This window comes from Coptis chinensis, chromosome 3, assembly GCF_015680905.1.
Source record: "Coptis chinensis isolate HL-2020 chromosome 3, ASM1568090v1, whole genome shotgun sequence".
Taxonomy (NCBI): Eukaryota; Viridiplantae; Streptophyta; class Magnoliopsida; order Ranunculales; family Ranunculaceae; genus Coptis; species Coptis chinensis.
In genome coordinates, this window is record NC_141458.1 from 38,285,791 (window position 1) to 38,311,351 (window position 25,561).

Genomic DNA, 25,561 nt, shown 5'->3' on the forward strand with positions numbered 1-25,561 from the left:
TGTATTCTCTCATCGTTCTTTTAGCTGGCCGATTTCCACTTACATGGTTTCCACAATATTACAAGAATACGTAACCAAGCTCCCCATAACTTCAATGCAACTCAGACTAGATACTGCAAAAAGTTATCTTGGATGAATATATAAGTTAGTTCTACAACAGAAATGCCATCTTTGCTTTTGGCCATGGATTGAGCTACACCACATTCAATTACAATAGCATTTCAGTGACTCCTAAATTTATTTCATTTGAATGGTAGTTATCGATGAGATGTAGACAAGTCGGGTCCTTAAATTGCATTGCTTGATTTGGTGGAATGTATGCTTTAGATATGTGAAAATTGTTGTTTGAAAAAATTGAAATGTTAATATGATTCGTTGGTTATGAAATTTTGTATGTTATGTGTTAATGTGTCGTCGTGTCAAGATGTACTGTTTTTTTTCTTTGGATTTGAATTTTGGTGCTTGTTAGAATCGAAATTGTGGAAAGAAATGATTTTGATGCCCGCAAGACCCGTAAAATACCGTTTAAATAGTTTTACTTTTTAAATAGATTTGTAGTCGAACTTGATTATATATTTTGATGAATTAGTATATATTTGGCTACTTGTGAATTATGGTGTTTCAATTGCTTCTTTGGAATATGTCTATTATTTTTTTTGTTCAAGACTCTTGCTATCGTTGTTTAGCCCGGAGAGAGTTGAAATGCTGGATCCGCCTCTAGTCTTGACCGTGTTAACCGGCGTACAAGGCGGACACATTCCATTAGTAGGTGAGTCCGTGCTTTAGAGCTCCATATACTCAAGTTAGTTGTCCATCTTCATATAGGCAAGGCAATTAACACCAAAAGTATTAATTTGATCCACTCGCAAGGCAATTAACACCAAAAGTATTAATTTGATCCACTCGGTTGGTACCATAAAAAAAAAAAAAAAAAAAAAAGATCACTGGGTTGGAAGGATCTGGTTTTTATTAAGAGGCTCAAGTAGTTTAATACTTTAGTTTCCCTCCAATAGATGGATATGATAATGGTATCAAACCCCGAAACAATTGAGGAAATAGTGAAATGAGACCGGTTCCTCTATAACCCGGTACAGAGATTGATTCCTGTATCACACACACATCTCGTATCTCAGCGTACACACACATTTCAGAGCACACACACAGGTATCGAGACACACACATCTCGATCAACGCGAGATAACACGGTTATATAGATGATTTCTGGAACCGGTTGTAGAGATCTTGACTCCTAATGAAATATACACAAAAGCACTCATGTATGGTATGGGCCCAATAAATCTCTCCACTACGTGGCTACGTGCAGTCGTGCACAGTTCTATCTACTGATGGCAACCTGGTGACATATTAATATATTATTATAGTCAGATAACAACTAGATTTACCTAGCCAGAATTTGAATGAGTATTCAGTGACGGTAGATTCTATAGCAACAGTTAACTGACTTTAATAACAGAACACACCTTCCACAGTAACGCCGTTATATTACCGTCATGAAAAATGCCACCAGCATTCAGACAAAAAAAGACGAATACATTTATTCATCAAATGCATGTCTTGTTATTTGCAGGTACAGTTTTTGATAGTTTTCAAACATGCCAGCAAGAACTAGTTCATAGAAATGAATGCTTTGACGAAGACACATGTTTGGTGTATATCAAAGTCTAGTATACACTTTACTTTAGTTGCTGCGTTGCAGTAGAGATTCTTGAAGTATGCTTTTTTACACTTCATCCCTTTAAATCATGCTTTTTTTTAAGTTTGTTTATTATTTCCAAAGTACAGACATATCTCGTCTTTCTTGACTAAATTAGTCTATTTTATTAGCAACTGTAGATGTGTTTTCATTTGAGCTAGTTTACAAAACCAGGTAGTCTTAGTCTCTTTCCTTTCTTTATCGCCAGCTCTAGTTTACTATCTTTAGTTTCTTGTTTCATCTCCTTTCTTCATCACCATCTACTGCACTTTGTTTTTATCCTTGTCTTCTCCAGCCCCAGTGTGATTTTTCTTGTATTTAGAGACATGGTATGTTTTGAAGCTGGTTTTGTTGATTTTGTAAGGATTTAGATCTGTTTTAGTGGGTAGCTAGGCCTTTGGCTTCAAGCCCATCTCAGTTTAAGTCAAAGTTGAGATTTTTGGGGTTTGTGTTGATTCAAATAAAGCTCTTAGTTCTGACCCCTTGTAGTTTTGTCATTAATAAGCTGTATTTAAGTGTGAAGTAGGGAAGAACAGTGGATTTTAGAAGTAATGGGGTGGTTTTTTGGGGCAGTGGTGCTGTTGTCTATGTTGGTTTCAGTAAGTGGTATTGGTGCTAACTGGGGAAACCAAGCTACTCACCCTTTGCCACCTGATACAGTTGTAAGACTATTAAAAGACAATGGGTTCCAGAAAGTGAAGCTCTTTGATGCTGATTATGATACTTTGAGAGCTTTGAGCAAGTCTGGGATTGAGGTTATGGTTGGTATTCCAAATGACATGCTTGCTACCATGGCCAGTGGTGTGAAGCAGGCTGAAAAATGGGTGAAACAGAACGTTTCTGCGCATATTTCCAACAATGGTGTGAACATCAGGTGAGTTATATCTGTTGCATTCTGTTCGATTTCTACATGTATTTATTTCCTTAGATAGTTCTTTTGGTATGCCAATTGCTTTAAGTTTTCAATGTGTAAAACTCTGATATTCATAGATATCCTTACTTATAATGAGAACTACTGCAGATTGAGTTTTGGACTAAACACATATAAGGTTCAGGGTGTGGCTATATTTTTATATAATCTTTATTGGAAAACCCTGACATGCTGTGCTTGGTATACCAGCAAATTTGGTCTATATAGTTGCAAACCCAAGTTGTTTTCACTTTTTAGGGCTTTGTTTTGCAACTACCGAAATCTATCTCAAAGAAGATGCATATTCATTCACAACTTGGTTGCCATTTCACAAACTTAGAAAAATTGATTGTAGTAGGCATTCATGGGATGACATTGGAGGGAGATTTATACTAGGAAGTTAATATGCCTTAAAGCCCTTTTCCGTGTAATCCTAATTCAAGATTAGCTACAAAACTTTAAAGGAATTTTACATCTTTCTATGATTTGGTAGTGCAATGGTAACCAGTTTGAAATATTGCACCAGCCAAACTTTGACACTGCAGTCTTTTGTTATATACCAAGAATAAATTTAGAATGTTAACAAAATTAATGGTTTTAGGCATGAGAAAAAACCAGTTATTCCCTTTAGGATCATTAATGTTTTCAAATCTTGTTTCCATTTGTGATTTGAAGGTGTTAGGTGAGTAAAATGAGATGAATTAGGTTTATATGAGTCAGGTGTAGAGCTTGACTAATTATAGTTAGTTATAATTATACTTTTGTAAAAGTTTATGGACAAGACAGACCTAAAAGTGACCACTTTGATATCATTGGTTATCATGTCTACGAGGATATCGGAGAAAATGCTGTACATAAATTTAGGCTGGATGAATGAAGTGGAGGTGGGATTTGGGTGGTTTGTATGAACTACCATATTCCAGAAACAAAACTTATCTCAGCTCTCAAGTAGAGTTTTATAGAGACAACCCCTCTAGGTAGTGTTAATGTTAATTTGCAGCTATAGTCGAACCACATCCTAATAAAACTAGTTATGAATCAACAATCACAAAATTATTATTGGATCCTGTTGGCTACATGGAGTATAAGATTCTTTGTAAAAGGATTGAGAATTGGTTCTTGGCACAAGAGAGTACAATTGGATGAAAAAGTACGTAATATTGCATGACGATATAAAGAGTTATCCTTCTGAGGGTGAGGGAGGAGCTGCAATGCGTGGCTGTTTTCTACTATATAAGAACAAGGTTTTCTTTGGTAGAAGCAAACAACTGATCTAGCTTCATTCTTGAGAAAATTGAGAATACCTTAAGTTTGTCCAGCAATGAACCATTAACTGAAAAGCTGGAAATGTAGGCATTGTCCAAGAATGGATGATCATCTTGAAAATCTTGTATCAAGACTGGAAGTTCTATCAAAGAAAGCCTTGCCTAAATCCTTCAGAAAATATACATCATCCTTATCAACTATAAGACTATAACAGGAGTATCAACTCTTTATATTTCATATGCATTACTTCAGGAATCCCTGGATATCTTATACCATTTCACTTGTATATTAGCTTGAGTCAACAGTGCCACCAGCCCACCAGTACTGATCACTTTTCTAACTTATGTTGCAATCTATGCTCCAACCGTTTTACTTCTATGAAGAATTTATAGTCTTAAAATGAGAGCACACTACAATTGTTTAGTTCCACTGAAATGTGTCAACTTGGAATACCTCATAGACTCATAAACTGTAGAATTTTGGGAAGAAGACGCCTAAGACATTGTGTTATTGTAGGAAGGGCAAACACTGGACGTCATATGATAGCATGCACATGTGCCTTAGTCTATTTATCGAGACCTATTTTTGGTGAAACTGAACCTTTCTTTAGAACAAAAATTGGAACATATGTTTCTGTCTGTTTTGGGGGGTGGGAGGGGGGAGGGCTTATAGTGTGGCATGACCCTCGAAAGTGATGGACATCATCTTCTTGGAACTCACAGATCTTTGCTGAATGGCTTCGGCGTGCCACATGGAGTTGAAATGCCAGTTGGCACTAGGGACAAAATGAATGGCACGGTCTAGAAACCGCTTAAAGCCTCAAATCTTCAAAACTGCACCTGAGTGAATAATCCTGAACATAAAACAAGTTTCACATGCCAAAGTGATATTGCAATGAATGTACTCATTGGAGAAGAAAGTACAAAATAAGCAGGTTTGTGTTCGTAAATATCTCTCTCTGTGTTCGTAAATATCTCTCTCTGTGTTCGTATCTTTCTAAAAACTGTGTTTGTGTACGTAACTAGGAGTTCCGCAATTTAAATCTCTCTCTCTGTATCTCATGTTCGAATTTTAGTTCTTAGTGCTTGTTCCTTTGAAGTCTGTTAATTCTTACTTGCTTTACCAAACTTATGTCTGCTTTGTCAGGTATGTTGCGGTTGGGAATGAACCTTTCTTGCAGACATATAATGGAACCTTTCTTAGAACGACCTTTCCTGCTCTTCAAAATATCCAGGCAGCACTCATTAAAGCTGGCCTAGGCAACCGGGTAAAAGTCACTATCCCCCTCAATGCTGACGTTTACGAGAGTCCTTCAAGCCTCCCATCCGGTGGTGACTTCAGGGCTGACATCCATGACCTCATGCTGGCCATTACTAAGTTCTTGAGTGACAATGGAGCTCCCTTCACAGTCAACATTTACCCCTTCATAAGTCTCTATATTGATCCCAACTTCCCTGTTGAATACGCCTTCTTTGATGGTTCATCATCACCCGTGATTGACGGGAGCGCTAGTTATACCAATATGTTTGATGCAAACCACGACACCCTTGTCTGGGCACTCCAGAAAAACGGATTTGGAAACATGCCCATTATCATTGGAGAAATTGGTTGGCCTACTGACGGTGACATGAATGCGAATGTTGGCTATGCCCGGCGGTTCAACCAAGGATTTATGACCCACATCTTGAGTGGGAAAGGGACCCCAATGAGACCAGGACCTGTTGATGCATACTTGTTCAGTTTAATTGATGAGGATGCCAAGAGCATTGATCCTGGAAATTTCGAAAGACATTGGGGTGCATTTTACTATGACGGCAATCCCAAATACCTGCTTAATCTTGGGTCAACAAACACAGGAGCTTTAGTTCCAGCCAAGAATGTTCACTACCTAAGCAGGAAGTGGTGTGTGATGTCTCCATCTGCAAACCTCCAGGATCCCCAAGTAGCACTAAGTGTGAGTTTTGCATGTGCGCATGCAGACTGCACAAGCCTTGGATATGGAACATCATGTGGTAACTTGGATGCACGGGGGAATATTTCCTATGCATTCAACAGTTACTATCAGATTCAAAATCAGCTTGACACGGCTTGCAGGTTCAACCTTTCTATGATCACAAAAACAGACCCTTCAACTGCAGAGTGCAGGTTTGGAATCATGATTGAGCAATATTATCCTAGTAGTGTGCCCAGATCTGGGTATCCAAGCAACCTGTTTAGTTTGATGGCGAGTTTGATACTTATTTTGGTGACGGTGTGGTGATAATCAAGGTTTTTAGAACATTCAGCTTTTTTATTCCTTTAATTCCCAATTGTTTTAGTCGAGTAGATGAACTAACAGTTGGAATGAATGTTGCACATTAATTCGGTTATCGAGATGTAATCAAAGAGGTAAAAACTCAAGTGTACTAGGAATCAGTGGTAGGCTTAAACATGCTGTTTTTTTATTTATCAGCTGGGGTTTTCCACTTGTAGGGATTATATATGAATCAATGCCTTGGTATGGAGTCCGAATTTGTTCATCTCCATGAAACCTTTTATTCTCGGGCTTCTCTTGTATTCCCTGCATCTTCTTTCGCTCTCTTCGTTCCTCTTCTCCAAATAAAGAAAACAACAAAAAAAGCTTTTTTGGAATTGATAATTCAACCAACAGAATACTGGATTAAACTTCGGACGGTAAAAATCGAAAAAATGCGCCGGACGGAATGTTTGAGGGAACGTTTGATTCCGTCTGAATGTAAAAATCGAAAAAATGCGCCGGACGGAATGAAACATTTCGTCAGAAATTAAAAAAAAAAACCGAAAAAACATATTAGACGTTCAAAAAAAAAAACTGATTTAAAAAAAAAAACACACGAGACGGAATAAAACATTTCGTCCAAAGCTTACAACTCAGCTACTATCTCGATAGGTGTGAGGGAGTGATATTATCATTCAGGAATATCAAGCACGTGCTCAGCAGAGTGGAAATACCACACCAACCTCTGACCTAGTTCTCCGACCTACCTTCAGAACGGCCTACATTATTAGCTCACGTCCATGAGCTACGAGATCGCTCTAGAACAGATCGACTCGCACATCACCACGCAGATCGTTCTATATTATGGCTCATTCTATCTTCTAGATCGAAGCAATTATTACCAAAGTTGCACTTACACAATCCACTACCGCAAGTTACTAACCACTGTAACTAATCCCCATAATTACAGAATTCCTACCAACATCATTCCCATACTCTTTTTCAATCTTGACCAAACATTTGTATTTGACAGTACACGTGTTAGATAGAGATCTACACTCTCCAGCTATAAATACTTCCCATATGAACTACATGGGACGATTCTTCTCTCCCCTTAATCGAGATAGATATCGTAAGCGGGCTTCATCAACTTAACTTCGGTTTTCCAATATCCAATCCCCTTCTTCTCCCAATATTGTATGTAAAGGTAGACTAAAACGCTCCTTTACAATAGCAACTGCTATTCTCGTTTTCACTTAGTCAAAAGTCACCGCCATTGTCACCCTTGCATTGGGCAAGGATTTTTGCTCCAAAACAGTGAAAACTCTCAATTTCCCTTGTTTCTCACTTACAAGGTATTGTCACGTCCCATGAAGAGGTCACGAGGGTTTAACTGTCTTACGTATTCAAGTGAGGGTAGTCTTGTCAGTAGGAGTTCTCAATTAAAAAGTTCTGGGGTCTGTTTTACTTTACTTAAGCAAAATGATTAGTTAGGTAATTAGCGTGAGTGCCAGACTGCCAGGTCGAAGCACTACATGTAGGGGAGCAATATCCCCACTAAGGAACATTGCAGACGAAGCACAAGCGACCTCAACGCATCGACCTCCAAGACCGATCTGCGAAAGCAACTCCTTACAAGTAGGTGTGTTTTTGCGAGGCGAAGCACAAAGCGACCTCAACGCATCGACCTCCAAGACCGATCTGCATGAGCGGCGACTCCTTACAGGTGGTGGTACGAACGAAGATACTTCAAGTCACGAACACTTGGCGAGGAGACGTAACGCCCCACCGGATGTAATCATTGCCAAAATCTTATTTGCATTTCCCACCACCGGAAATAGGGACTACCGCGCCAACTCCCAATCGAGTATGACTCACACCAAAACCACTCCAAAGACTCATTCACGATCTCTACCCTACATTTTGTACACAAAGGGTACACGTGTCCGAAGGATCTCCACTCCTTTAATCCTATAAATACCATCTCATTGGAACTACGCCGGACTGATTCTTCTCTCCCTAAGAAAAGGAAAACGAGAGAAGATCGTAGGCGGTTAAGCTCCACAAATGCGACCTCGGTCCCATCCAAAGTCCAAACCCATCTCGCCCTTCTCTGAATCGAGAAAACTAAAAACGCTTCCTTTACATTGGCGCCGTCGTGGTTTCGACATCGGAGAGCCACTTTAGATCGAGTTCATCCATCTCTAACTCTCCACCCACGAAGCATGGTTAGCATAGAAGATCAAGTTGAACCTTGCCCACCGGTTAGGAATAACGAATGAGAGCATTTCCTTGCTTTCGGGGAGGAAAACGCTACTTTTACGTGCTCGGTGGATAGTTATCGCAACAACAAGTCGGAAACGGAGCGGGTAGAACAAAGATCAATGACGTTAATCGCCAGCCTTTAACGAAGTTATCCCAAAGGATTGGCCGGACCTCTGCGAAGAAGGACTCGACATGATTGTGCACAAGATGCTTAAGGCGTATCAGCGATCTCCGTTCACCGCAGAGGTCCTCGATAAATCCTCTCCACACGACTTTATCCACCCACGCTTTCCCATGTATCACGACGCAAAGACATGCCCCGAGTCGCCGAACATGTGGCTCGCTATATCCGAGTTTGGCACTCTACCTCCCGAAGTTCGATTATCTCCACCTGCAGAGATTATTTCCGGCCAATTTCAAAGATGGCTCTAGATTGGTTCTTTTCAATCGAGTCCGATTCTATAAACACTTTGAAATTTTATCGATTTGTTCGCCCGACCAAGACGTCCCACAACAGCGGAAGAAGGCGGATCTTGATTCTCTGTTTCAATTATCATTCAAGGAGGGCTTAAACTATTCGCGGAATTCCTAGGACGGTTCAAGGCGAGCTGCGCGTGCATGGAAAGTGGCTTGAAAGAATCTTTTCGCCATTAATCGCCTTTTCCAATGCTTGCCGAGTCGCGAAAATAGCGACCTAGCTAGGTCGTTGATGAAGGAACGCTTCGTGAGACACCGCGTAGAGCTCTACGGCGTGGATAAGTACATCAAGTTGCAAGAAACTTTAAAACTCCATGGTTTAGCGAGAGCCACGAGGTCGTAGAAGTCTCGATCGTTCCCCGGGGCAAGAAGCGCCGCCCGCGATATGCTGCCCTTCGTGCGCGCATCGATAACAAGAGAGAATTCACCGTCCCCGACATCGTTCCCCGATCCACATCTTGGATAAGATTGCGCCTCATTTTTCCGGCCAACCATCAGACGCCCAGCGGTCGACTGGCAAGCCTTTTTGTGCATTTCATAAAGCAAAGTGCCATGAAACCGATGCATCTTTGGGGGCTCAAGCATTATCTCCAAGACACGGTGGAAGCCGGTTATCTCAAACACTACATTAGCATTTCGATGGCGACTGCGTCACAAGATTCTTTCGGCTCGTCGCGTAATGCGTAGTCGATCTCCACCTCACCGTCACCGCCAAGGGATCTGGGCTCGCCCTCACAAGTAGAGGGCGGCTCCCGTGATCGTTTACCGTCCACGAGAGAAGGCGACACTCGTCCGATCGTGACAATGCTCGCGACTATTCATGTGATTACCTTTCGGACGATTCGTGACCTCTTCCCGAGAAAAGACGTCGGGTCGGCTCTTCGGGGAAGTCTATCATTTTACTTCACAGGCAGCTCACGCCCTTCATGTAGCGCCATTCATGTTGTAAACCTTTTGTTTTCATTAATGTAAGACAAGTTTTTGTGCTGACTGATACTATCTACTCCATTTAGTTGTATTGAATGCATTTCACGGGCTACATAGCCTCTCAATTCTTGTAACGCCGAGGACCTATATTTCTAGGATCGACTAAAGCGAGAACGCCTCGAAAGCGGAGCGACTCGGGAGCTCACAGGCCACATAGCCTCTCCAATTCTTGTAACGTCGAGGACCTATATTTCTAGGATCGACTAAAGCGAGAACGCCTACCGAAAGCGAGGGCATGACTCGGGGAGCTCACGGGCCACATAGCCTCTCCAATTCTTGTAACGTCGAGGACCTATATTTCTAGGATCGACTAAAGCGAGAACGCTCTCAGCGAGCAGACAGCTCTCAGGAGCTCACAGGCTACATAGCCTCTCCAATTCTTAACGTCGAGGACCTATATTTCTAGGATCGACTAAAGCGAGAACGCTCTCAGCGAGCAGACAGCTCTCAGGAGCTCACAGGCTACATAGCCTCTCCAATTCTTGTAACGTCGAGGACCTATATTTCTAGGATCGACTAAAGCGAGAACGCTCTCAGCGAGCAGACAGCTCTCAGGAGCTCACAGGCTACATAGCCTCTCCAATTCTTGTAACGTCGAGGACCTATATTTCTAGGATCGACTAAAGCGAGAACGCTCTCCGCAGCGCGCGGCGACTCTCGTGAGCTCACATGCTACATAGCCTCTCCAATTCTTGTAGCGCCGAGGACCTATATTTTCGGATCGACTTAAAGCGAGAACGCTTCTCCACGAGCAAATACTCAGCCATCGCAAGCTACATGCATCATACACAGAACACATAACATGCATGCGAAATACAACCAATAACAATATTCGATCAAGCATTGCAATAGACATGCCCACCGATCTGCTGGGACTACCCAGAAAATCCAGATCGGCGTCTCATACAAAATAAACAAAATATAGAACTGCCGCTTTCGCGGAAACCGATCCTCGAACAAAAGCGAACCTTTCGGGCAAGCCCGAAAAACACAAATTTCTATTGTTTGCTCTCGTATAAGAGAGAGGAATGTAGACTATACTCACAACTTACGACTGACAGAGTCAGATGACGATCACCTTATCAATTCTCAGTAATGACATGCTTGTCTTCCGGGGCTGCGCTAGTCGAAGCAGTATGCCGAGCTGACCTCAGCACCACACGCATTTCAGGTTTTTCTTCCTCGCCAGCAATCGTTTTCCTCAGCGTGTCATACTTTTCGTCCAGGCGGCATAGGCGTATACAGCTTCGAGATATCGCCTTCTTCGCCTTTCAGCGCCACCGCCGACATTTCTTCGCATAAGCGATCCAACCGCCAATTCCCTTTCCATTTCACATCACATCCACCACCGATAAATGGCGTTTCGGCGATTACGTTTCGGTACTTGGTGGACATCACTTCTAGTTTCTTCTTGTCCACCCCCACATTTCGCGATCAACCCCGACTCACGCGGCGGATTCCCACTAGTCTCGAACGCCGCACAAGATCTTTCCTTTTATCATACTACCGCAAGAAAGCGATGAACGGTTAGACCACCGGACTCCAGCGAAAGTCGGACAATGACTTAAGCTATCGGGAACTCACCAAACAAAGCGGCCATATCCATCGTCCCGATGGTGTCCCCATGTCCTCGTCCTCAACCTCTCGCTTTATCACCATCTAGCACAATCCGCTTCGTAACGCTTAGTATTTATGGGAGCCGAGTGGAAGCTTCTGATCCGGCGTTTTACCATCCGCTTCTTCCCGTCTTCCCCGGTAGTAGAATTCGGCTCCCCACATCCTTACATGGCGGGGCCGAACTCACCAGAATCGGGCGACCTTGCCCCAACTTCGTTGTGCTCACCAAGCGACCGATGGTTTCACCAGCTTTCGCATTTGTGGCGACTGAATACAATGCCGGCCAGGCGACTATCTCTCCTCGATCGTTTATGACCCCCGCTTCTCCCTCGCAACATTTCTCTCCCCGATCGCCATGAACATGAGGCTCAAACTCCATCTCCTCCATTGATAGTGGCGGCGTTTCTCTCACAAACGCATCGACATCTAGCCATCCTAACCTAGCAGCAAAGTTACGGAAACCCGGTTAACACTTACTCTAGGTATTTCTCAAACGAATAACATTTACAAAGAAGGAATCACGACACGGGCGAAGAAGCAAGAAGAAGCGAGCACGCGGCGGTGGTGAGAAGAAGAGCGAGAGCAGAGATTTCAACGATGGCCAAATACCTTGATGGTATGTAAAGAGCCGTTTATATTCCTTAGGAAACGTCTTTTCCTAAGAGCCTCATAATTGCCTTGAGACGCCAAACGCCATATGCCCGCCATAATTATGTCCCCTGAACCCCTCGCCTCCCTACACGTGTCACGCACGTGAAGAAACACTTCGGTTTGCCGACCGAATAAATCGCTGATTCGAACAACGTCTCGGGCGGTATAACCCAATGGCGGGGCGCTTCATCCACGCTTACCGGTCATCGGCAGACTAAGTGGTCACATGAACGCACCTACCACGTTCGTTATGCGATGATCTAATCACAATCAGCTATGATCAAGCAAACGAGTCAAGCACACAAAGCAAAACAAATAGCCCGCGACCGCGATGTAAAGGAAAGGAACGACTGGTTTACCCGTTTTCTCATCTGGTCGTTGTTTAGCGAATTCTTTGAGACTACTCGGGAAATCCAACCCGGCTACACAAATACTAACATCGCATGGTTACCCCGAATTAGCACGGGTACCAAATTTTGCTCAAAGTATAGTATAACAACACAAGAAAACGAGGCGCCGGGTTACCCTGGAAACCGGTTCTATTGTATCACAAAGATATAAGCCGACAAGAAACAAAAATAAATTCACGGCCTCCATGGGCACCACATCGATTCGCCCGGGCTCAAACGCTTCATCAATCAACCAAAGACCTTCCCCTCCACTTCGATCGATATCCCGCCCGGTTCTAAACTCATCGCCAAGATCGTGGTCAGCGGTTCGGCTTAGGACACCACGGTTTCGGTATGATCAAGGAAGACCCGATAATCGCCCGGCGTCGTCTCCTGCACTGTTCCGCGTGGTGCGGGGCGTCTGGCGTGCATGTTCCTCCTTCAAAGCTTTGTACTCCATTTCCGGATCTCCGTAGTCGGATCCGGATCGATGTGACGCCTTTAGTAGCGTCTTCCGAAAGCAACTTTCTTTACGGTCGCGAGGGTATAGTCGTTGACCTCCCAATTTCGCGATTCGCGGCCTAACGTTACCTTCCGCTCCTTCTAACTACGCCCGGATCTTGGCCGTGTGTTTCAAAGATCTTCGACAGAGTCGAGCTTCATGTGCCTTCCGCGAGACCCTCGAGCTCATCACGCCTCCATCTTGGCAGCGTCTGACGTTTTTCAGCTCTTGACTAACTTCAAAGACGGACTCCCTATCTGTTTTCAAATAATCAAGCGCAATCTCTTTCAACTTTTGGAACCCGCTGACAAGCTGCCACAAGGCACACACGCAAACAGATCAAAGCAACGAATAGGGGTTAACATGCTATACTAACGAACGATAATTCTACGTACCAGACATTGCGCGATTTCCATCCGACGTATGGTATCCGCTAGCCCCTTCTCATCCAATTCCTTGCGGTTCCCATCCAGAGCGATCTGTTCCAGCAAACAGGCCGCTACCTTACTCGACCTGAAGCTGCAGTCGGTGCGCTTTACAGTTCGCTGCCCTCCGTGCTCGTCCAGGTACACAAATTGGGCCTCCAGCTCATCGCCACTCACAGCCGCTTTTCCACTCGCCTTACGGGGAGCCTTCGCTTTCACCAGCGGACTGGGTTCCCGTCCTTGTCGAGGCGGACTAGATCCCGCACCAAAGGTGGCCAAGTCCATGACCTGCTCAGGACGCGCCCGACTCCGGCGCCCACCGCTAGCACCACCTCCTCCACTCGAGCCCTCCCCCAAGGCATGTCGCATCACTTTAGCCATTCGAGCTCCTCGGCTCGCCACTTCAGCTCTCTCTTCTCCTCAGACCACCCACAGGAGCAGCGGCTTCTGATCTCCAACTCCACGGGGAGCATCAATGGTCGATCCTCCGGGATAAAAGCTCGAGCTACAAACCCCATGACCTCCACAGGGACGCCCTCGAGGCGCCCGGCGCCGGTCTCGGTCTCCCGTGTTATCGGATCACTTGTATGCGTTTCTCCATCACCCTTCGCCGTCCGACTTAGAGCTCGCTCCTTTTTGCACCTTCCTCTTCTCCGGATCGCAAAGACCTCCTTTTTCCTCAAAGAAATGAGCAAACTCTGGAAGCTTAGCTCGCTTTTTGTTCCGACTCAACCGTCGCGAACCTTTCTATCTCCCCACGATCGGTTCGAGTCCATACGGGAATATCCGCAAACAACACAAAGAGATGAACCGGTTAGACGGCGGTGGCTCACCCACTAACACAACAAGAGGAAGACAATCCTACCCACGGCTAGACTACACATCCTAGTTCGCAACCTACATCCACCGGCACGATGGTTGCCCACTCAGCAAATGACCTCCTCGCCCGGGCCTCATTGCTTACACCATCAAAGCCGTAACGCAGCGTCGGCATGGTTTGCAAGCTAAAGTTCGATTACCGGACCGCCTTCATTACGTAATGCTCTATTATGTCGGACACACCTATGTGGAATTCCCCACTCGCATTTAACAGATTGAACACCACGAATAGTCGCCGGTGTTGCCAACGAAGCCGACATGGAGACTTCCCACAATAACTCAAGAAGTCACAAACTAATTTCGGAGAGCGGTATTCGCATGAACGCGCTCAACCGGTGACCTTCACATATGATTACTCCACCATTGGAGGCTTGTACCCCTCACTCTGAACATTTTCACTCAACCTAGGTTCGTATATATTTCCGTGTCGCATTATTAATCCCATACGCCGCTTTTCTTGACTCGGAAACGATTTGGCGCCCCGATTCTGACTCTTGGGTGGAGGTCACCACCTGGCGTCATCCCCTCCTCGACCGCATCGCATTACTAGCCACCTCATCCTCGACCCGGATCGGCTATTAACCTCCTCTACCCTAACTTCTTCTTCCACTACAGATCCGATCATCACCGCTCAACGAATCCTCATCCTCTTCTTCATACTCTCCACATTCCGGTGAAACCTCCCGTACCTCTTCCTAACGAGTGTCATGAGGAATCCGACATTGTAATATCACCTTATTCTCGAATCACCAAACCCTAAACCCTATAACCTAACACCGACCTACCAACTTAATAAACCCCTGGAACGAAGAAAGCAAAGCGAAAATGAAAAGCAAACGAAAGCGAAGCACTTCACGCAAAGCCACCGCTTGCGTTTTGCGCGGAAGAAGAAAACCGGAAATACCTTTTGGTTGCCTCGATTTTGATTTTGCACAACCGCTGCTCAGTTCCTAAGAAGTTATGATTACGGCCTATGATATAGCCCACACACGTGTCCAAGGAACTGTCTTTTCCTGACTTCCGAATACCGCGGCGACACGATTCCTTTCCAACTGCTATGATTCTGTCACGTGCCAGCAACACGCAAAAATTTCTTTCCCTCCAGTTTCCAACTCAGCGGCATCCCAAACAGAACGATCTCCATAGCTCGCTCATGCTTCACCCAAGTGTTGAGTCTTCTCGCCAGATCGCTGCATGAACCCGACCATTCTATCGAGAGGGGTCGTGGGGGAGCAATATCCCCACTAAGGAACATTGCAGACGAAGCACAAGCGACCTCAACGCATCGACCTCCAAGACCGATCTGCGAGCAACTCCTTACAAGTAGGTGTGTTTTGCAGACGAAGCACAAGCGACCTCAACGCATCGACCTCCAAGACCGATATCGCGGCGACTCTTTACAAGTAGGTGGTAATACGAACGAAGATACTTCGGTCACGAACACTTTGGCGAGATTTAACGCCCCACCCGGATGTAATCATTGCCAAAATCTTATTTGCATTTCCCACCACCGGAAATAGGGACTACCGCCAACTCCCAATCGAGTATGACTCACACCAAAACCACTCCAGCACTCATTCACGATCTCTACCCTACATTTGTACACAAAGGGTACACGTGTCTGAAGGATCTCCACTCCCAGAATCCTATAAATACCATCTACTGGAACTACGTCGGACCTGATTCTTCTCTCCCTAAGAAAAGGGAAAAACGAGAAGATATCGTAGGCGGTTTCGCTTCACAAATGACCCGGTCCCATCCAAAGTCCAAACCCATCTCGTCCTTCTCTACTGTAATCAGGAGAAAACTAAAACGCTCCTTTACACTACAGAAATGTAAGAGTCTTAGGTCAGGGCGTAGAAAGTGTACTGAAGCCATGTGGAATATATTGAATAAAAGTTAAGGCTCTGTTCTTCATTGAAGTCAGAGAGTTCTATTTGCTTATGCTATTGATTCCATTGTATTTGGGTCTTCCAAATCACCTGTAGATCAGGACAAGCCTCCTGGCATATTTCAGAAGCAAGGACTCAAATTCAAAATTTGTCTATGATAACGACCAATTTTTTTTGTTATACCAGGTTATATATATTCTACGAGATATATCTATGCATTAGTCCGAATTCCAAATAGATCCACTACTGTAGTAGTCTGTAAAAACGTGTAATGCATTGATAGTTTTATTGATCCTAGAGTTCCAGGGACCTGTGTCATTTTTTGTCAAGCTACCAACCGATTCTATGTAATGACACAGCATGAGGACAGTAAGAATGGCCCTTTGCTAAAGGAAAAAACGATGCAACATAAAAAAAAAAAAAAAATCATGTGGGAAGCACAAAATATCAGAAACCTCATTTTTACAACATCCCACAGTGCATCGCTTGCAAGGATAAGAAACTCAAGGGAGCTATCAATAACTTCTTCCTGTAACAAACACAGAAACAATATGAAGATGTGAATATATATGCTAGGAATTCATTGATTTGTAAGAAAGCATTTTTTTTTCGTTAGTTATTTGGATTTTGGAGAAGAGGATGGGAGAGAGAAATAAGTTGGAGGGAATGAAAGGGAAGACAGTTTTGGCGGAGAGAATCTTGGGAAAAACTGATTTTCTTTTTATTTCAGTTACTAGTATACCGCAGAGATGAGTACAAAGATGAAGGGGGCTGGTTGGAGAAGAAAAAGGGTTTTGATGTTTTTTCTCTGGTTTTTTGAGGAGAAACATTTAGTGGGGCGACAGACAAGTGTCGCAAGGGTCACTCGCTAACGCTCCTATGATTAACTAGTATACTACTAAGCAGTGGAGGCGTGAGCGGAGAGAGAGAGAGAGGGAGGAGTGGAGATTTAGAGTGCGTGGAGAGAGAGAGGGACGAAGAGAAGAGAAGAGACGAGAACAGACAGAAACCAACCAGACACATTTTTTGGCATACCCCCCTCGGCCCAGAACGTTCGCTCCGCTTACTTGATTGACGTTTGCTCCGCTTACTTGATTGATTTGTTAAAATAAAAAAAATCTATTTAGACTCTCTTAATAACCCCATACGGGGAAAAAAGGAAACTAGTGCTAAACTGTTTGCTGGACATGTTGGTAATGTTGGTAATGTTGGTATGTCAACTAAATGGCCTCTGACTTATTCATGGAGGATGAGAGTGGATGGAATGTCAATTTCCTAAATATCTCATTTCCTCCTTTCGTAAGTCAAAAGATACAAGACATTGTTGTGAGACCAGAGGGTGGGTGTGCAAGGAATGATAAAATGAAGTGGTGTGATGGACAGGGCAGATCCAGGATTACCACTCAAGGGGGTTGCTACAACCATAGTTTGTGATTCTTAACAAAACTTCGGAATTCCGAATATAGAGTTAAAATATCCAAAATTCCGAAATCATCTGAAATTCCGAATGTGATCGGAGTCGAAATTTAATAAATTTTGGTTTTTAGATTTGTCGGAATTCCGAAATTCCAAACTATAGCTACAACTAACATATACTACAAATATTTTTTTTTGGGTAAATTATACACTATTATAACTAGTATTTTTTTTTTTTCAATGGAAAAGTTGGGTGTGCTGCCCCCTGGATCTGCCCCTGGTGATGGATGACAAAAAGCGGATTTAAAGCTATGAAGTCTGCCTATAAGTTTTTTCACATGGACAAATGGTGTGCTCAGGCTTAACCATTAAGTTTTAATAAACAAGCTATATCAACACATATGGAGAACTTAGTCGTTAGCATCCCTGCTAGAACTCAATTTTTTTTAATCTTAAAGATGAAGATGTACAAGAAGGTGTTGCCTAATGCAACAAGAAAAATGTTGAAAAATCCTAGTCACAAATTCATGGGTTTGAGTTAAATATCCATGTCTAATCTTAATTTCTTAAAAATAATCCGGCTAGTATGTCCAACTCTCTAAACAACTATCAACAACAAATAATAATGTAAAGAAGATAAAGCATACCACAACACAAAGATGTAACATGGTTCGGCCAATGGTGCCTACTTCTACAAGAGTTAATCCTTTTATAACGTGGGAAGAAAGATTACAATCACTCCTTTCAATCTTTCACCTTACTAGATCACTCCTCTCTCTTTACAGAGTTTTTTTCTCTGCAAAGGTTATCTCTCAATTTTGATAGCTCTCAAAATTGGGTTTCTTTTTCTTGTCTTGTGTTGTCTTATTCGTGTGTTTAGGTTTTGTCAAAAACCCAAAACTTATACTTCAAACTCGCGGTTCTGCAAAAATAGAATTCTGCTGAAAATAGAATTGAGCACAGGCGCGCCCTCATCAAGGCCATTTATAGCGCGCGCGCCCTCTTCAATTTTCACAGAAAAGTCCAGTAGACTTGTTTCGGAAAAAAGCTGAGAAAAAAAACTACCTTATTTTTCTCCAAGGCTCCCTTGGGAAAGACCATTTTCGAGCTTTCACTCGCTCGCTCAAACTTCTTCACGCAAACATCACCAGATTCTCTCATTCTTCCTCATGTGAGGGATAACTCCAACAATCTCCCCCTCCCAAACAAAGAGGGGGGATACCTCCATGCAATTTTCAAATCAACAGGAGGTGTGTGCTACCATTCCGGCGGTAGCACAACAAACATCAAACTTATCTTTCGGTAAGACTTTGGTCATCATATCTGACCCGTTCTTGTCGGTATGGATCTTCTCAATGCACAAATGCTTGTCTTCGAGTACTTCTCTAATCCAATGATAACGCATATGTATGCACTTGGATATAGAATGAAAACTCGAATTCTTGCTCAAATGGATGGCGCTCTGACTGTCACATAGAACTACAAACTGTTTCTGCTTTAGCCCTAGTTCATCGAAGAACCTTTTTATCCATATCATCTCTTTGTAACACTCAATGGATGCAATATACTCGACTTATGTAGTGGAGAGGGCAACACACTTTTGCAACTTAGATTGTCAAGAAATTGCTCCCCCTACAAAAGTAAACAGATAACTGGAGGTGGACTTCATAGAGTCAACATCACCTGCCATGTTTGCATCAATATAGCCTTCAAGCAAGGGCTTACTCCCACATAAACACAAACACGCTTTGGAAATGCCTTTGAGATATCTTAATATTCACTTAACACCTTCCCAATGTTCCTTACCCATATTTGACAAAAATCGGCTTACAACACCAACGACAAAAGCAATATCCGGTATTGCACACACCATTGCATACATCAAGATACCCACTGCGGATGCATTAGGAATCTTTTCCATCTGACTTTGCTCATGCTCACCCTTTGGACACATCTCTTTGGTCATGCTGAACTGGCCACCAAGTGGACAACTGACTGGCTTCGCTTGATCCATGTTGAATATCTTCAACACCTTCTCAATGTAGCTTTCTTAAGAAAACCAAAACTTCCCACTCTTTCTGTTACGAGTGATCCGCATCCCAAGTATCTGCTTTGCTTGACCTAAATCTTTTATCTCAAAGGACTTACTCAAGTCTTTCTTCAGCTTGGATATCTTGTTGATGTTCGGGCTAACTATCAATATATCATCCATATACAACAAGAGCACTATGAAATCCCCATCTAGAAATTTCTGAACAAACACACAATGTTTGGAAGAAAACTTCTTGTATCCTTGCTTCACCATAAAGGAATTAAACTTTATGTACCACTATCTCGGTGCCTGCTTCAACCCATACAAGTTCTTTATAAGTTTGCATACTAGGTGCACCTTGCCTTTGACCTCAAACCCCTCTGGTTGGTCCATGTAGATATCTTTTTCAAGGTCTCCATAAAGAAAAGATGTCTTAACATCTAGTTGCTTAACCTTTAGGTTCATACTTGCGATCAAACCCATTACTACCCTAATAGAAGTCATCTTAACTACTCCCTTTCCTTTAACCGAATCCCTTCACAACAAGGCAAACTTTTTGCCTTGGGTGTGGATTATTCTCCTCATGCTTGACTTTGTAGATCCACTTATTCTTGAGAATTTTTCTTCCTTTTGGTTTCTCAACTAAGTCATAAGTGTAATTCTTATACAAAGAATCCATCTCATCATTTATGGCCTTCAACCACTTCTCTTTGTCTGTACCTTCAAGAGCCTCTTGATAGTATACATAGGTTATCCACCATCAGATAGTAAAACATACGTATGTGGTGGATACCTGGTTGAAGCTAGTATCTCTCTGTCGAACTTCTTTGCCCTATCTTCTTGTGGCTCAGGAGGATGCACTTCTGCTTATTCAGGTGGTGGTCCATGCACTTCATCTGTGTCTTCTATATCAATAGGTTCTATCTATCATGAGCAATAAGATCATCATCATGAGCTTCAAACCCATGGTTCTCTGCATTATGAATGCCTTCTGCACGTTCCACAGTAGGAACTTCTGGTTATGAATCAACAAGATTATTAGTGAAAGCTTCCAGTTTCTAACCATCTTCAAAGTCTGCTATGGTTTGGTCTTCCAATAACACAACATCTTAACTTTGGATTATCTTTTTGTTAATCGGATCATAGAGTTTGTAGCCAAACCTCTCATCCTCATAACCCAGAAAAATGCACTGCTTAGCTTTGTCATCAAGCTTAGATCTCTTATCCTTGGAAATATGAACAAATGCCCTGCACCCAATTAAATACCCTCAAGTATCCATAATCAACATCTCTGCCTGACTATACTCTTTTGGATAATCACTATTCAAAAGATTTGACGGCGATAGGTTAATCACATGTACAGCTATACATATTGCTTTTACCCAGTAACTTCTCGATAACTTAGAGTGAGACAACATGCATCTCATCCTCTCTACAATGGTATTATTCATCCTCTCGGCTATACCATTTTGTTGCGGTGTCTTGAGAATGGTCTGCTCATGACGAATCCCATGACTCTTGCAATACTCTTCAAACGGCCTTATGTACTCACCCCCATTATCTGAGTGAATACACTTCAAAGGCTTCCCTGTCTCTCTTTCCACCATACTATGAAATTTTTGAACACGCCAAGTACTTCATCCTTGGTCTTTAGACTATATGCCCATATCTTTCTTGATGCATCATCAATGAAAGTCAAGAAGTACAAAGCTCTCCCATGGGACTTTACTTTCATGGGACCACGTAAGTCAGTGTGAACTAGCTCAAAGACATTATCCTTTCTGTGAGACGGGAATCTTTAGAAAGACATCATGTGTTGTTTTCCTACCAAACAGTGAGTACATCTATTTAAATGTGTACCTTTTATGTCTGGCAATGCCTTTTGCTTGGTAAGAACTTCCATGCCTTTTTCGCCCATATAACACAATCTCTTGTGCCATAGTTCAGAGGAAGCTTCTTCTTCTGCCACATTTACTTCTACTTTACATAGACTAACCTATGTCTTGTAAAGAGAGCAAGTTTTCTTCCCTTTGGTTGCTACAATGGAACCTCTACTCAGTTTCCATACCCCGTTACCAAACGAGTTTAAAAGTCATCATTATCTAACTTCCAAGTGGAAATTATGTTTAGCCGAATGTCAGGGACATGTCTTACATCCTTGAGTGTCAAGGTGTAGCCAATATTGGTTTCTAAATGAACATCCCCAATGCCTACAATCTTTGAGACTCCATTGTTTGGCCATTTTCACCTCACCAAAATCACCCGATTTGTAGGTAGTGAAGAAACTCTTCTGGGGTGTGATGTGGTAGGAAGCACCTGTATCTACCACCCACTCTGTTCCCTGGCCTGAAGTGCTCAAGCATAACTCGTCACCATCTGATATAATTCCTACTTCACCATGTGAGGTGATATCTGTGGCGTCTTTACTGGCAGTGCTTTCTTTTAACTCTAACTTGTCTTCATGTACGGTACTAGTCTTCTCATCCCTCTTCAATTCTATGCATTCATACTTGAAGTGGTCATGGATACCACAATGATCGTATGACAAGTCTTTCTTAGGAGGTCTGCTTGCGCTCCTAGATTTTCTTTTATCTTCACCTCTAGAATGAGATGGTTTTCTGCTTTTGCTTCTCTCTTTGCTTTTCTATAACAAGGATCTCTGAGTGACATGAGCTATTTTGTGCGTCCTTCCTTGTCTTCTCGTAGAGGTCTTCTAAAGTTTTCCACAGGCTGAAAGATGTGGTATCTTGGGATGCAAGGCGGATTACATTGTTGTCAATCCGTTGTCTAATGCACCCAATCACTTTTCATCAAGCGACTTCCACTCAGTCAGTGACAATTGCGTTTGGTTTTACTCCACCATTTTCAATGGGTTGTGCCAGGTCCTTGTAATAGAGCAAGTCTTCCATCCTAGCTTTCCACAAGGTGTAGTTACCTCTATTTAGACTAGTCATGTGAGTGTTCACTAAATGGTCCATCTCTACAAGTTATTTAAACTCAAATCTTCTCTCAAGAATTTTGTCAAACACCTTTTGAGCAAAATTCAGATAACAACCTAGGTTAATCTAACCTGGCTCTAATACCATTTGTTGGGGAATAACGATACCAATCGATTCCCACTACATAGATAACTTGTAATATGAACACACTACTACTCTAGACAAATTCTAAATATCTACTACAACCAACCTAGCATGCCCAACTCTCTAAACAACTATCAACAACAAATAATAATGTAAAGAAGATAAAACATACCACAACATAAAGATGTAATGTGGTTCGGCCAATGGTGCCTACTTCCACAAGAGCTAATCTTTTTATAACGTGGGAAGGAAGATTACAATCACTCCTTTCAGTCTCTCACCTTACTATATCACTCCTCTCTCTTTATAGGTTTTTCTCTCTGCAAAGGTTATCTCTCAATTTTAATAGCTCTCAAAATTGGGTTTTTTTTTTCTTGTCTTGTTGTTGATCTTATTCGTGTGTTTAGGTTTTGTCAAAAACCCAAAACTTATACTCCACACTCGCGGTTTTGCAAAAATAGAATTCTATTGAAAATAGACTTGAGCGCAGGCGCGCCCTCATCAAGGCCATTTATAGCGCGCACGCCTCTTCGATTTTCACAAAAAAATCCAGTAGACTTGTTTTGGAAAAAAGCTGAGAAAAAAATTTTCTTTTTCTCCAAGGCTCCCTTAGGCAAAACCATTTCCGAGCTTTCGCTCATCGCTCAAACTTCTTCATGCAAACATCACGGATTCTCTCCTTCTTTCTCATGCGAAGGATAACTCCAACAATAACAACACTTGTTGGGATAATAATCCAGCACCCGGTTACCAAGTAACTGGACTCGAGAGGATGTCGTTTTCTGTCGTATAGTAAAGTATATTCGGTCAATAAGATGACTGACACTAAATGAACTAAAACATTTCTTTCATAGTCTCAACCACCAACATTCATTCTCTATCTCGTAACACCTCAACTCTTCACCATTTTTTACATACCGATGAATTCCAAATGCAAGAAAATCAGTAGTTCATTTGATGTTACAACTTAGTTAGTGAAATATCTTCACATTATCATGATTTACTCATCATAAATTAGTGTAAGTTACAACTAACTTAAAATTTGGCTTCAACTTCAACTTTTATCTTCTTTGACGAAAATTTACTGATGCTTTATTGACAAAAACTACTTCACTTGTTAACTTCTTTGACGGAAGATCAGTAGACACAATCAGCTTTCGTGATTTTTTCATGTTTCCAAGATGTAAGAACTTGAGCTATTCTTGTTTCGTTTGTTGCATATTTACTTGTTCTGTAGAAATATACATTTGTTTTCTATGAAATTTATTTGGCTATTTTTTATTGCTTTTCCTTTAGGCTATGTTTGGTTCATGGACAATCTTTATCTAAACTTTGTAGTCAAAGTGTTGTTGGGGATGCTACATAATAAGAGTCCAAAACTGTAATTTTAACCCCTTAATAATATTACATTTAGACCAATTATGTGTATAATAAATAATAGTTAGTATTATTTACATGCTTTTGTGTATTTCAGGTCTTAGAGTCAAATATATCACTTTTGCAAGAGAAAGGAGCAAAGGTTGGTTGCTAAAAAGTTTTATGGTTAAAGCCCAAGTTTCAAGGAGAAAAAACCTTTTTAAAGCCTAGTCGAAGCTGAAAAGTCAAAGTCAACACGGGTAGAAAAAGAGCATAAAAGTCAACAGAACTTCCGCAGGCCGTATCTTTGGACTCTATATGTCAAAATGACCGGCTCGGAAAGAGATTTCTAATGGTTCAAGATATGACCCAATCAGAGGAGCAGAAGTAGACAAAAAAGGTGTTGAAGTAATTTCACGTAGAGAAACCCTTTTTGAACACATATAATTAGGTTTTGGGCTTGATTTCATGGCCCAAAACATGACTCCAAAGCCCATCCACGAAATTATAAACCTAAACCTATCCTATATAAAGAGGTTTAAGGCTAAACAAAATTTGGCTACTCCCACTTTAGTTTAATATAGTTTAGGGTTCTCTCTCTCTCTCTCTCTCCCTTTTTAGTTTAGTTTAGTTTTAGTTAATTAATTTAGTTTGTAGCCTCCATTAGATTAATAAAAGTCAAATTATTGTTCTTCATTATGTCTTATATTTATTATTATGTTTATGATAGTCTAATAACTTCTAACTAAACCTCCATTAGAGAGGTTTGATGAAGCTTAATGAAGACTTGATATGTTATTTAGAATTATTGCTTGTTAAGAGTTTCACTCTAGTAGGTTAGTTGATTCATCATGAGAATGGGTTGAACTTCCTCACATGCTAATTATTAATTGGCAAAGATTGTCATGAATAATTAGGGATCAAATACTTAATCTTAATTGGTTAGGATTACAATAATCTACACTAGCATATTAGAAATAAAATCAAGTGGAATTAAATCCCCCTAATTTTTTCTCCATATTTTATTCAAGTCATATTTAATTGCTTAGTTAAATTAGTATAAGTTAAATTCATATATTTAGTTTCATAGTATAAATTCACCTCTATAAATATTACTCTCACCATTATTTTCTTGTGTTTGATTAATTGGATTCTATTATGTCTTGATAGTTTATAAGTAGAACGATTCCATACTCTTTATATTATTTCATTATATGTGAGAATAGGAAATAAATAATTGATACCATAAGAATAAGGTTATAGTAATCTAATTGCATTTTTACGGGTTATCACTACATCTGTTATTGTTTTGTGTATTCTTCTTTAGTAGTAGTCTTTGGTTTTGTTTTTGATATGAATATATATATATTTTTTAAATGTTCTTTCATCTTTCCTTGCTTAGTGACTGAATTAATGCTTGTGTTTGCATCTGTCAATGCTAGCTATTGGATGTTTGTGTGTGAA

General features: G+C 41.7%; 1 protein-coding gene across 1 annotated transcript; it reads left to right on the top strand.

Moving 5' to 3' along the window:
- The first annotated feature begins 1,420 nt into the window (after nt 1-1,420).
- LOC147509516 (glucan endo-1,3-beta-glucosidase 6-like) lies at nt 1,421-6,394 on the top strand. Its single transcript, XM_086601778.1, has 2 exons — nt 1,421-2,588; nt 5,037-6,394. Exons 1-2 carry the CDS (start codon nt 2,266-2,268, stop codon nt 6,148-6,150), a joined length of 1,437 nt encoding a protein of 478 aa, XP_086457904.1. The 5' UTR covers nt 1,421-2,265; the 3' UTR covers nt 6,151-6,394.
- Nucleotides 6,395-25,561: the final 19,167 nt, after the last annotated feature.

What these genes read in the sequence shown, in the direction of transcription:
- LOC147509516 (XM_086601778.1), top strand. Translation starts at nt 2,266, where the DNA reads ATGGGGTGGTTTTTTGGGGCAGTGGTGCTGTTGTCTATGTTGGTTTCA. An exon ending in AACAATGGTGTGAACATCAG is followed by an intron (nt 2,589 to 5,036) that starts GTGAGTTATATC and finishes CTGCTTTGTCAG; the next exon opens with GTATGTTGCGGTTGGGAATG.